Source organism: Phyllostomus hastatus, unplaced genomic scaffold (genome assembly GCF_019186645.2).
Source record: "Phyllostomus hastatus isolate PE091 unplaced genomic scaffold, TTU_PhHast_1.1 phas_contig_40, whole genome shotgun sequence".
Lineage (NCBI taxonomy): Eukaryota > Metazoa > Chordata > Mammalia > Chiroptera > Phyllostomidae > Phyllostomus > Phyllostomus hastatus.
This window is the reverse complement of record NW_025333872.1, coordinates 33,827,983-33,841,474: the sequence shown is the minus strand read 5'-3', so window position 1 is coordinate 33,841,474 and position 13,492 is coordinate 33,827,983. Positions and strand designations below refer to the sequence as shown.

Below are 13,492 nucleotides of genomic sequence, written 5' to 3'. Positions count from 1 at the left end.
TTTAATCTCATTGCACTAATAGTTACATAGTTTACTTAAATATTTCCAGTAAGTCATTTCTAGTTATTTCACATTAGAAACAGTACAAATAAAACTGTATTTTTACAGAGTCTTCCTTTGAGTTCTGGTTCTAAAATTGGAATTGCTGCATCATTATATGATTAGTCCTATATGTCTTTTTCATATTGCCAGGTTCTTGTTTAAAAATATTAATGTTGATTTACAGTGTCACCTGCCGCACCAAACAGTGGGTTTTATGGTCTTACATTATTTTCTCATTTTATCAAATAAGGCATTACCACACAGATGTTTTATTTTGCTAAGCAAACATTGTGCCCAACATTGGTTTGCTAATTGTATTTTTTCCTTATGGGAATTCTATTCATATCTTGTGTTAAATAGCTCAATTTTCTAATTAGTTTAATTGTTTTAATCTTACTTTAGCCAATAAAAATATATTGGGGTAATTGGTATGTCATGTAAATCTAAGTATATTTTCCCCATTGTATGCAAGCCTGTAAAAGAGGCAGGTTTGAGCTGTCAGGAGAGTGGGTAGGTGCTGCTCAGGGGCTGGTTTACAATCTGGGAACAAATCAGCTGGGCTGGCAGGGCGCTTGGCTGGCCTGTGAGGCTGGGAGTGTGGTAGAGGTGCTGAAGTTGATAATGGGAAAATAACAATAAATATCAAGTCAGGTCATACCAAGAAATGGGCTGAAATCAAAGCCAGGCAGCCATAGGATGAAAATATGCTTTTGCAATTGCCTGGGCTTTTCCACCATTTTGCCCTCTTACCTCAGAGCATCAAAGCGACTGGAACATGCGGGTGGATCCCTGACACTGACTGTTGGGTTCCTGTTCTTTCAACCACATGGAATCACCAAAGAACGGAAACCACTCAGGGTGAATGTGCATTGACCACAGGGACTGAGCAGTTCTGGCACCACTCCTGGTTTAAAAGGAGAACAGTTCTGCTCATAACTGCAGTGTGTGTGTGCATGTATAAAACATACCCTCTTACAAACTTACTTTTTCCCCCACAAAATATTTGTTGGTTTATGTGGTCCAGAGAATTTAAATATCTTTTTTTTAAAAAAATCCCCCCAAATGTGTTTTCCAGTATAAATACAATTCACTGAAATTTTTTTTTCTAGTCTCCAGAGAATACAGAGGGCAAGGATGGATCCAAAGTAACTAAACAGGAGGTAAGTGTATCTTTGACATCCTGTATTTGATTATTCAGTTGAAATTTTTAATATTGTTATGATTATCTGCATCTGAATGAGTACTGTTTTTATATAAGGCTGTTGAGAGTACACAAGCTAGAAATAACAGTGTCCACCACTGTGTGGTGGTCTCTGTTGACCTAGGTCTGTTTCAGTCAGGTTCATAGGTAAGGCATTTTCTGCTTACTGTGTTGTTTGTGTTTCTACCTGTCAGTCCTGCTGTCTGTTAAAGCAGATACTGAGATTCCTTCAGGGCAAAAATTGAGATAATAGGTAAATTCATCATGGAGAACAGTCTGCCTTTCACAGCAAGAAAATGCAAGGCTGTTGATTTAATGAATTCTCTCTCCTGCAAGTGAATTAATATACTTTTTAGGCTCTGAATATTTGCCTAAGAGGAGTCATCTCTAAAGTCAAAAGCTATGGAAGATACTCAAGATGTCAAAATATTAAAGTTGGGTTTTTTAAATCAGAAAAATTCTTAGGGATTAGGATAATTAATCAGGCAATAATTCAAAGAAGCTCTGTATTAAAATACATAGACCTCCAAAAAACTAGATACTTGGAAGAGATTCTTACATTTGACCCTCTGTGGTAATATCATAATCTTCTAAAGAGAGATGGATGAAAAAAGTAGCAAGTGAGATGGTAACTATGGTGACAGCCATTCACTTTTGCAGTGTACAGTGTATTGAAAAACTGCAGCTCTTACTGTTGAACTTACAAATTAAAATGGGTCTAAAGAGAGATAAAAACAATCTCTATTTACAGATTCTTTAATTGAGTGATTTGTATTGTGGATAATAATTCGGAGGGGTTTATCATGATAGTAAAATTCCTACATAGGATTTGTACAAAGAAATTCATTCTGCCTAATGGAAAACCTTTAATAGAATCTATAAAGAAATAATTTATAAGCAAAACAAAACTGCCTATGACCAAGGCTCCACCATCCATTTCACTGGCATTCAGTGTCTAACCATTTGGGAGGTAAAGTTTGTGGATCAAAATCAAGTTACTATACAAATGCTAGAACCAACCAAAAAGTGACAAATGTTTGAATTTCTTGAATAAAGAAAAATACAATTTAGAACAGTTGGCTAAATGTAACAAACCTTAATGTTTTTATAGATTTGGGCACGAAATGCATTTGCGTGTCTCCTTAGGGACTGCCATTGAAATTGATCTGTCAGTCAGAAAACCTCGAAACCATCACACACAATAGATCTTGGATAGTGAGAACAGTCATTCCAGTCTTTCTTGACTAAAAGCAATGAGGCTGTTTATAATATATGTAAAAGAATACAGCTGTATCACACATATTGTTTTAGCCCCAGAATCTTTATGATCTATATTACAGGCATACCTCATTTTATTGTGATTCACTTTATTGTGCTTTGCAGGTCTTGCACTTTTTACAAATTGAAGGTTTGTGGCAACTGCAGAAGGCTCAGATCATGATTAGCATTTTTTAGCAATAAAGTATTTTTTATTAAGGTATGTACTTTGTTTTTATAGGCATAATGCTATTAATAGACTGCAGTATAGTGTAAACACAACTTTTAATATGCACTGGGAAACCGAAAAATTTGTGTGACTCACTTTATTACTATATTCCCTTTATTGAGGTGTTCTGAAAGGCATGCCTGTATTTTTTTTTATTATTTTTAATATTTTACTTTATATTATTATATGGATTATGTTATTGCTAACAAAAATCTTTTCTAGATAAGACTCTACCTGTCATTTAAACCCAAAATTAAAACTCACGATATTCCTTCAGGACATCAACATAATTATTTGAAAAGTGAAAAGGTCAGTTGGTTAGCTGGTGGTTTAGGGTAAGAACTGTCAGACATTGTTTTGATTGACTTCTACCCCCACTGAATCAGTTGAATTTCCTAGTTTTGCCATCGATGGTGCACAGCCTTGACTACAGTGAAGATGTCACAAAGAATCTGAAATGCCTCTGTCCCTGCTGTGATATTTGAAGGGTGTGGTACAGAGTTTAGTATTTGGGAAAAAATGACCAAAACAATATATTACAGTCACTACACTCAGCAGTTTACAAAGCCCTTTCACGTGTGTTATTTTTTCTGACCCTTACAATAACCCTAAAATGACGGCAAAGCAGATTCATTCCTTGATAGAAACATATGAAGCAACTACAATGCACCAAGCACTGTTCTAGGCTCTGCTAGAGTCCATAGTGAGCACAAGCAAAAATCCCTGCCTTCATGGTGCTTCCATTTTAGCAGGGGAGAGAGAGAGAAATAAAATAATCACATATTTTCTATGAAGAAAAATAAAACAGGGGAAAGGAATAGTGAATGTCAGAGAAGTACTGTGTTTGAAAGTAGACAGATGTTATTATCTTCATTTCCACTAATGCAAACAGCATCCTCAGAGACATACATGATTTTCCCCCTTGTCACGCCTTATAAATTGCAGAACCAGGAAAGATAACTGAATGTCCTAATTCAGAGTCCTCTGTCTGCTTGCCCATTTTGTGGTAATCATAAAAACCTGATTATCCAGTGCTTTTTCTCTGCCAAGGCTCTAATTTACATCTTTCCCTACCTCCCAGCTTTGCAAAGAAAGTCATTTCTATTTAGTTCCTCATTTCTGTTTAGGAATTAAAAGAGGCTTGAATTTTGGGTTGTGTTTGGAAGTAAGTACATGGTCAGGATCAGGAGCACTAAGAAATAGCATAAAAATAAGCATACTTCCAAATTCCAGTGGAATGACCCATACGTTTCAAGCAGTATTCAGCAAAGTCCAGTCACTCTACTTCAATCTAGCTATCTCTATCCCAGTGAACTTTATCATAGCAAGATTAGACTTCCATGCCATTGTGTTTTTGCCTCCAGAACATAAAAGATTCCATGTTTCTCAGAGTAGCTTTCACCAGAATTTTCTCCAACCCAGCTAATCAGTAAATGCTTCATGAATAATTCCATTGTGCCCAGCACCTACCTACCACAGTGACAGATCCTCACATTGTTTCTGTAACTTTCTTGGTGACCTGACATTCTAAACACCTTCCTTCTTTCCCTGAGAACCATTCTTTTGGCCACTTTTCCTGAGGATTTACATTCAAGAAATCGAGAGAAGTTTTGACTATATTTATTTTCATAGTGGTCCTGCCCAACAGCCTGAGTCTCAAGTGAATACTGCAAACTCTGGTGGAAGAAAAAAATAGGAGCCTAGTCTATATTATATCTAATAAATATAGTCCAATCATTTACAGACTCTAGGGCTCTGAAATCTTATGAAGCTCTCCAGGAAGGTGCACACACTTGCATGGGTACCCAGTCCTGAGAACTAGTGAAAGATTCATCTCAGCTTCCACCGTTTGCACTGAAAAAGAAAATCTCTTCTGAAGGTTACTAGAAAGGAAAATTTAAGAAAAACTCTTTTTTTTTCTTTGTAGCATAGAAAGAAGAAGAGCTGGTAAATGGTAGGCAGAAAGTCATAAAATGATTTTTAAAGTAGAAGATGTGCTTTTTGGAGCTTTGTTGCTTTAGACAATTTAGAAGCAAATTTTGCTTTTACATTAATTTCCTAGTCTTTTGATTTAGCAACTTGTGAACTGGGCCCGAATTATAAAATGGTGGTGAGTTCCTTGCATCACAACAGCTTTCGGGCCCCACAGAGCAGCACTTTGGTTGGAATGTCTCTTTTGAAATCTCTAAGGGCCCTCTGACATCACCCTGCCTTTCCTATGTTTGGCTGTTCCCATTGGGAGGAAAGGAGCAAGAACATGTGTTGAGGAATTTCTAACATGATTTGGCCTCACTTCAGTGTTTTTCAGGGCAGCTAGTTGGTGGATAGGGAGGCAGTCATGAATAATGGTTAATATATTTGTCCCCTTTTCAGGCCCAAAATGAAGAGTACCCGAGTTATAGGCATACCTTGGAGATATTGAGGTTTTGGTTCTATACCACCACAATAACACAAATATCACAATAAAGTCACCTGAATTGTTTTGTTTACCAGTGCATATGAAAGTTATATTAACTCTATGCTGTACTGTATTAAGTGTGCAATAGCATTATGTCTAAAAAGCAATGTATATAACTGAATTGAAAAAGACTTTATTGCTAAAATATGCTAACTATCCCTGGAGTCTTCAGCAAGTCATAATCTTTTTTGCTGGTGGAGGGTGTTGCCTTGCTGTTGGTGGAAACACAGTCATCTGCCAAGTGTACTAAAATGAGGTAGTGACCTTAGCACCTCTCCCAGGTTTGCACTCGCTGTACATTTCTGGTGCTTACCCACTCTGTTCAGCTCCACATTTATTGTGGGGCCCTAGTCAGCATTGGAACTACAGGAATTGAGGGGCACCGCCATGAGACGGATGAGGGGAACTATGAGGTGAGGCCAACATGGTTCATGAAAGTGACACCAACTGGAGAGGGACTCAGATAAGGTCTGTTCAACGCCTCTTTGGCATAGAGTCTGCCACTTTTCCTCTCAAAGAGTCTCTTTCTGAGCACACTCACGCTGCCTGCACTTTACTTGTGAGGCGGTGTGGGTAGTTCTTGAGGCTGCACAGAAGCGTCAAAGCTGAGCTCTATTTGGAAATTGTTGGGTACTCATTGCTCCTCCTGTCTCTGACTCTGTGATGAAGAAGCACAAGTCACCTACCTGCTGCCCTGTTTAACTTGATAATGTTGCCTTTCAGCGATAACCAATTCCTGAAACTAACCATCCTGAGAAAGGCATCAGTGAATTTGGGTTCTGGCTCCCAGTGACTTGTGGTGCATCTTCATGATAATCCTGACAGACGTGGCATTCCCTGTGGAGCGTCTGATGCAGGCACTCCTCTGCATTGTGTGCCTAGCGGTACCTCTTTCCCTCTGCAGTGAATATATCACAGCCACCGCTCAACCTGCAGGCTCCTCGTCTCAGCACATGCTGCTAGCTGGCCTTACGTCCAGCTCTGGTCTTTCCCTGAGAACCCAGGGTTAAAATTATTCACGAAGGCTCTAGCCCTTCATTTCCTTCTGTAGTTTAAAGAAAGACGAGGTTAGCTTCCTGTGGCTATTTTCAGCAAGAAATTTCTTAGATCTGGAGATGGCAAGAAATATTTCTTTCTTTTTGGCCTGACCGGCTGACCTAAACCGACCCAAGCACCGCTTTAAGAACTTCATGATTCCTTGCACTCATGGCATGGGCTGTTACTGACCATTTAGGTTGACCCCTTAACAAAATTATTTGAAATATTTAAGCTATTGTAATGAGGCAAAGTATGGATAAAGCAGCAAAAATAAGGGAAAAGTTTGAGTTCATTTTTTGAACAAATGGTGTTGAGTATCTACAATGTGTTTGATGGCATACTATTCCTCTGGAGTTAGAGCAGCAAATAAAACAGACAAAAAGTATGGAGTATTTACTTCTGGAACACTTTTAAAGAAAGGTAACTGTACACTTAGAATGTGAAGTCCACCGGGGAGCCATCTTTTGCTGGTGGTAAGTAGAATACCAATTCTGTGTGCTTATTTCTGAAATGCCTAGAAGAGTTCTGTTATTTTAAATTTTCTTTGCCATCTCATTTGCTAACTTGCACCATCTCTGAAGAAGAAAAGATTTCCTGGAAAACCTCAATCTCAACACAGTTTCTCTCTAAATTCTCCAAACTACCAAATTACAAGAAATGATTAGTGAACTTTTTACTCTATTTAAACTTTTTAACATATGCATTTATTTACTGGAGAAGTAAACGTGTTTATTTTGTAACAGGTAAAAGGAAATGTTTCTCATTAACTGCCCAAGATTTTAGTCATTCCCTTTTCTAACAAGGCAGGGAACTCCTGCTCTTTTGGTTTCTACACAATTTTGCAACTTTCTTGAATTAACTATAAGCTTTAGTTCCAACTGTAAGGAACAAAAGTCAGACTGGAAACTAGTTCTTAAGTAGCACTTCAGTGTTCCCACTGTCAGTTTTATCACAAAAGTAGAGATTATGGTTTGAAGCCTGAATTCATCTTCCTTTTCTTTCCCTGGTCACCACACCCTTAACTGGGAGAGGCCACTTCTTTGAATAGGGTGCCTGCACCTCTTCGGAAGAACTTATTCTTACACGTTAGGTGCCCAGGGTTACTTGGGGTGTTTCACTGTACTCACCTGGAGAGGGTGTTGGGAGACATACATTACATTCTCTCAACAAATATAATATATTAAGAAAGAACTTTTAAAAATCAACTTGGTTGTATATAATCACCCCAAAATATTTATTTTTCCATATTCTTTTTAGCCCCCAAGACGGTCTGCCAGATTGTCAGCGGTGAGTACTTTAGAACCCCTTTGGTGTTAGTTTCTGTGAGTACATGTTCCCTCTGTCCAGAGAGAAGCAGCCGAAGGAAGATTAGTGTTTCCCTTGAGGTTTTTTTGTTTGTTTTTGGGACATCACGTGGTCACAAAATGTAGCAAATGCGACCATTGTTGCCCAAGCAGTCCCCTTGATCAGATGTATCAGTGAAAACCAGTGGCCATCCCCATTACCAAGACTATAAAGCAGAGAAGTACATTAAGCATACTCGTAGCCTTCCCATTCTACCTGTGATGTATTAAGGTGGACAAGAATTCTGATTCTCTGCCTACAACTCATACATCAGAATCTTCTGAAAGTTCTCTGACTCCATATGCTTTAGCCTCATTTCAGAACTAGAAAATTTTTGGAAAAAAAAAAATGATTCCACTTTGCCACTTGGAGTCTCCCTCGGTGGGCCAGGCCCAGGCAAGAGATGAGGATTAGATCATGAAAGTAGAGATGGGCAGGTGTGCCATGTCTTGGTGATGAGCGTGCTCCCGCTCTTGTGACCACATGTGCTCCTGGCTGGCTGTCGTGCTCCTTCCTGCTGCCCTGCTGAGTGATATCCAGTCTCCATTCTGCCAACACAGGTCAGCCTGGCTGTCTGGTGGAGGCTTTGGGTAAAAATGCCAGCAGCCCACACTGCCCACTGAGATGTAACGGGAAAGGCATGGACCTCTTGGCTGACAACTTATAGCCCTATTCTAGATAGCACAGGAGCTGCAAGCTCCTTTGGCCTTTGGGGAAGCATGGATTTCATCATCAGCCAATACCCAGGCCTGGCATACATCATGGAATCAAAGCAGAAATGAATTTTAGGACCAGCCACAAGTTAAAAGTATAACTGAGTTTAAGTTGAGTGAGCCAGTGTTTCCCGTGAGTCCCAACCTAAGGAGGTGATATCAGAGTCACCAGGAAGATTAAGGGCAGGGAGGTGCACTGGTGTGTGTGCACAGTAAATCCAGATTCTCCCCAAAGCTCTCAGAGATGGTGTGCTCTAATAATAACTTTCACCAGGGTTCAGAAGTTAGTTTTAACTCCTTTTAGGCTTAACTATAGGTTTTACTGTGTTCCATGGATCTCTAGCCCATTATGGGGATGGACCTTATAAGTCAAAAACTCCTCAAATTTTAAAACAAGGCTTTTCCTGAGCACCAGTAAAGCCTTTTCTAGCAACATAAGCACCTTCCCCTGAGATCATTGCCTGTGGTGCTGACTCAGAGCCTCCTCAAAGGCCGCTGGGATCACAGGCTGTGAAACCATCATCTCCTGTGCCATCAGAACACTTGAATACAGAGTCGGAGGGGAAAGAGCTGTCTTACAGTAATAATATAAAAGGAAATTATTTGCTGTAAACTGAGAAAATAAGCATATGTTAATACACTATATCAAAGCTCAAAATAAAACTTTGAAAATCCTGAAAACTTTGTAGCCATGCAAGCTGTTGTAATTGGGGAGCAGACTGCAGGTCTAGAGTGGCAAGGTTAATAGAAGCATTCCTTGCTTTTCAAGCTCAGTTTTCTTTTTCTGTTTGAAAGGTCATGTCTAACAGCCAGTCTTCAGGTATTGAACTGGCAACAATGTTACTTTATGCCCCTGATGAAAAGGGCCAGATTCCATATAACCTGAAACACCTAGAGGCTTTGGGGAAAAACATGTATTTTTCTCCACAGGGGAGAACCTGGCCAGTGTTTTCTATTTAAAAACCATTCTCCCCTAGTGTCAGGAGAGATGTACACTTATTTTTTCCTAGCTCTGTGACAGAAATGTTTGCCCTACTATAGCATGGAAAACCATCCTTCCCAGTGTCCCAATGTCCCACCTGTGCTCGGTGCTCAGTGCCCTGGAAAGTGGGCCAGGGCCACAGCCCTGTGTGGAGGGCACTGTGGCCACAGGGAAGGTGGGCACTGCTCACAGGAATAGGCAGGAGAACCATACAAGGCAATAGAAAAAATAGTTTTCTAGTGGACACTTTGGCTACAAATTCTGTGAAAAATCTTAAACTTTTGGGGGCTGATAGTGAAAGTTTTGTCATTATAATCATGTTCTTAATAGAGAGCTCTAAGGGCAAAATGAGCCCAGCATCAGGGTGGGCAAGAGATTCTTCTCACCTTGAGCTGACATTGGAGATGATGAAAGTAGGAAGACAGTTGGCTCCAGAACTGGAAAGCAACATCAGAGGTGGAAGGATTTGGAAATTATTTTGAAGTGCTTCACAGGCAGCAGTCTTCATTACTGGATGGGCTTTGCCTGTGATTGTGCTGTGATTTCTCCACTGTTGGGAAGGCTAGTGTGACTGAATTCATTGAGTCATTTGGCCGAGAGCCTGAGTCATCCCTCTTGCTGCCGCGCTGTGATAAAAGGAAATGCAGAGGCATCAGAGATAGAAGCCTAAACCTGTTCCCGGAGAGCTATTCTGGACCTGGGAATATAATGAGTCGGCTTTTAAATCTCACCTGCCGTTCACTTGAGAACCAAGGATGAAAATAGTTATGAAGTGCAGAGATCTGTATGCTGTTATAGGATGCTGAACATAGAACAAAATACTTTTAAATGAACAAAATCATAGTCAAGGTGAACTGTTGTCTTTGTAACCTTTTTGTGTTCTTTTCGGTACTGAGGGTTGTCTTTGTCAGTATTTGTGTAATTTATTTTATTGTTACAGAAACCTGCTCCACCGAAACCAGAACCTAAACCAAGAAAAACATCTGCTAAGGTAAGAGATGCTCCCATCCCCACTTTGTCTTTTTAAACAATGAATAAATTACAATATCATATCCAAAAGTCATCCAAGGAAAGATCACATTTAATGATTTAGGCTAAATGTACTGTCTAGAAGGCTGTTACCCCTGCTACAGGCTTTCTCAAAAGGCATGAAGCACAGCTTTATGCTTTACCAGGGATGTGTTTTCCATTTGGTCAATAAAATGAAGAGAGTCAGAGCATGTTGCTCTGAGAAGCCTCATGTCGCAGGGTGGGGGGGTGGTAGCTTCCTCAGGAACATGCTGTTCACACAGTGCTCAGAAGGGGTAAGCCGTGGGCAACACTGTTGCCAGCAGCTTGAGAACTTGGGGAAGGGACTTCTGACTTCATGTCACTGGTTTTAGTAGGCCTGTCCGATAACTAATAATAATCACATAATAATACTAACAAATAATTAGTATCAGCAAAAACTTATATGACCTTTTTACTATGCCAGACCCTGTTCTGATTGCTTTTCTCGTATAACCTCACAATTCCCTTGTGAATTGTTTGCAATTATGTGAGTAGGTGATTCTGATACAGCTCTCACCTCTGTAGTGTGGTCTTAAAATTACAATCTGGGTCTTCATTTTCAATTTGTCTCTCAGCTTTCTAGTCGACTGCTCAAGCCCATGTCCCCACGCGAAGTGTCTCACTTGCTGGGTTCTTCTCCCCGGCTTCTGCCTCATCCTTCACCAACAGCTGCTGTTCTCTCCACTTCTCAATTCACTGAGAGAGGAGGCTCACCAAACACATACCTGAGGGGAATCATCGTGTTTTCCCAGAAGGGAAGGTCCAGTGCACTCTCTAAACAGCCTGTTACATTTCAGAGACTGAGTAGAACTCAGCTGATCCCCAGCAAAATTAGGTTCCTCCTACAATCCACCATGTTGGTTCTGGCTTGTGTTTAGACAGAGGCTGACTGATCTTAGCTAACATCACACCACGTCTAACATACTCTGTGCTCTGATCCTCTGTTAGAAAGAACCTGGAACAAAGATTAACAAAGGTGCTAAAGTGAAGAAGGAGGAGAAGCAGGAAGCTGGAAAGGAAGGTATTGCACCATCTGAAAATGGTGAAACTAAAGTTGAAGAGGTACTTTGCATAAATACCTCCCACTGATTGAATCAGTGTCTTAAGAAATTGTTGGATCCTTCAGCTGCTGATAGCATGTTCTTAATGTCTCTTTTCATTGCCTGTAATGTTATTGCAGATCTACATCTCTCGTTCAACTGTTAGTGTCTCAACCTCCAGAGGTACCCCACCCAGCACACTGTCAGTAAAAGGGCAGATTGAAACAGTGAGAGTTAAGGGTACAGTAGAAAATTCTGCATGTTTGCAGTGACTAGAATCAGATAGTGTTGTGGTGGTGTTTATTATGAACAGTGGGAGCTTGCAGCAAAAGCTTCTGTGGCTGTTTGAAAAGCAGAAAGCAGTAAATATAGCCAAGTGTTTGTGTAACCTGCCTTGTCTGTTTTCCACCCAGAGTTGAAATAGGTTTTCCGGTAGAGCTGCTAAAAAACAGGTGTTTTAAAGTGTGTGTGTTGGTGGGGTGAATTTTTATTTGGCTTATAATAGTTTTAATAGTAACCATATCTTTTTTTCCTTTCTTTTTCACAGGCACAGAAAACTGAATCTTTAGATAACGAGGGAGAGTGAATTGTCATGACAAATTGGGGTTGATTTTATGTACCTCTTGGGACAACTTTTAAAAGCTATTTTTACCAAGTATTTTGTAAATGCTAATTTTTTAGAACTCTACTAGTTGGCATACAAAACTATATAAGAATGGACATTTTACCTTCTCATAATCAAATCTTTTTGGAAATTTCCATCATCCTCAAGTAAAATAAATTTACTATTGGAAGCTGTGTGTAAAATTGATTCAGCATTCCATGCATTTGCTTTAAAATTTTAGTCCTGTGCATACTGTGGAGTTTTTACTGTGCATATTTGAATTTTTCATGCAATTTTCTAGAGCAATAATCAGTGGTGCTTTTGTACCTAGGTTTATGTGATTTTAATGAAACATGGATAGTTGTGGCCACCTGCTGACTATTTGTGGTTTAAAATAAAAGGTTTTCTTGCCTGCAGAATACCTGCCTCCTAGTAGTGTTTTTACTCAATTTAGACAGCATTTTATTTTATTGTTGCAGAAGATGTAAAGAATTTCAGCAGTGTGTGCCATGATGGTATCTCTGATAAGTCAAATACAATTGTTTCTTAATTTTCTGGCATTTAAAAATGTTATTAATAAAGTCATCTGTGAGTGCCAGTGGAGAATTACACCTAATACACGTCATACCAGAAGTGGCCCACAAGGATTACCACATATAAAACAATAAAAACCTCTTTTTTTTGAAGTCTTTATAAACAGTGTTCTGCTAAACCAGAACTAGTGAAAAACCATAAACCTTGAAAATTTCCCACTTTCAAAATAATACTGAGTCAGATTTGTACTAAAACACGTTCACATTTGTTGAGGACTTAATAGCTTTGAAAATTTTACCCAACATGACCACATTTCAGCCTTGAATCAGCCTAAGAAAGCAGTTGGCATAGGTGTTATTAGAGGTCCTTCCTAGACTAAGAAATGGGGATATGAAGAATATGTGACTTGCTTCAGGCCCACAAGAAGAAGAAAAAACAGAGCTTGAGCCTGATCTTTTTAATTCTATACACAGTGTCTATCTTAGTCTGTTCAAGCTGCTGTAACAAAATGCCACAGACTGGGTAACTTATAAACAACAGAAATTTCTTTCTCATAGTTCTGGAGGCTGCAAGTCTGAGATCAGGGTGCCATTCAGCCAGGTGAGGGTCCTCTTCCAGGTCGCAGACTTCCTATTGTGTCCTCAGATTGCAGAAGGAGCTAGGGAGCTCTCTGGGACCTCTTTTATATGGTCACTGACTCCATTCATGCAAGTTCCACCCTCGTGACTTAGGCACCTCCCAAAAGCCTCACTTTTAATACTACCATGTTTGGATGGTAAGATTTCCACGTGAACATTGGAGAGACATTTAGACCATAGCAATGTCCTTCTGCTTCTGGAAGGATATAGCCATGCTAGGAACAGAGGAACTATCTTATGAATGTAATTTTTTTTTTTGCTCATTTACATTCCTGAGAAGTTTGGTAACTGCATGAGTACCTAGGAAAGCTGAATTCTCAGGATTCCTCTTAGATGAAGACTTGAATTTTTAAGATGGTGAA

The 13,492-nt window shown here is 39.6% G+C and overlaps 1 protein-coding gene across 5 annotated transcripts in view; it reads left to right on the top strand.

Annotated features, from left to right (window-relative positions):
* HMGN3 (high mobility group nucleosomal binding domain 3) overlaps window positions 1-12,377 on the top strand; it is a 33,751-nt gene extending 21,374 nt beyond the window's left edge. The window contains exons 2-7 of one of the 5 annotated variants that reach the window (XM_045844271.1): window positions 1,152-1,202; window positions 7,483-7,512; window positions 10,205-10,255; window positions 11,263-11,376; window positions 11,495-11,594; window positions 11,902-12,377. In XM_045844271.1, the coding sequence (XP_045700227.1) occupies window positions 1,152-1,202; window positions 7,483-7,512; window positions 10,205-10,255; window positions 11,263-11,376; window positions 11,495-11,594; window positions 11,902-11,915 (360 nt within the window). In that variant the 3' untranslated portion in view covers window positions 11,916-12,377. Of the gene's footprint in view, window positions 1-1,151; window positions 1,203-7,482; window positions 7,513-10,204; window positions 10,256-11,262; window positions 11,377-11,494; window positions 11,877-11,901 lie in introns of those variants that run through there. The other 4 variants (XM_045844273.1, XM_045844272.1, XM_045844274.1 and 1 more) reach the window with 4 other exon arrangements.
* The last annotated feature ends 1,115 nt before the right edge of the window (window positions 12,378-13,492 follow it).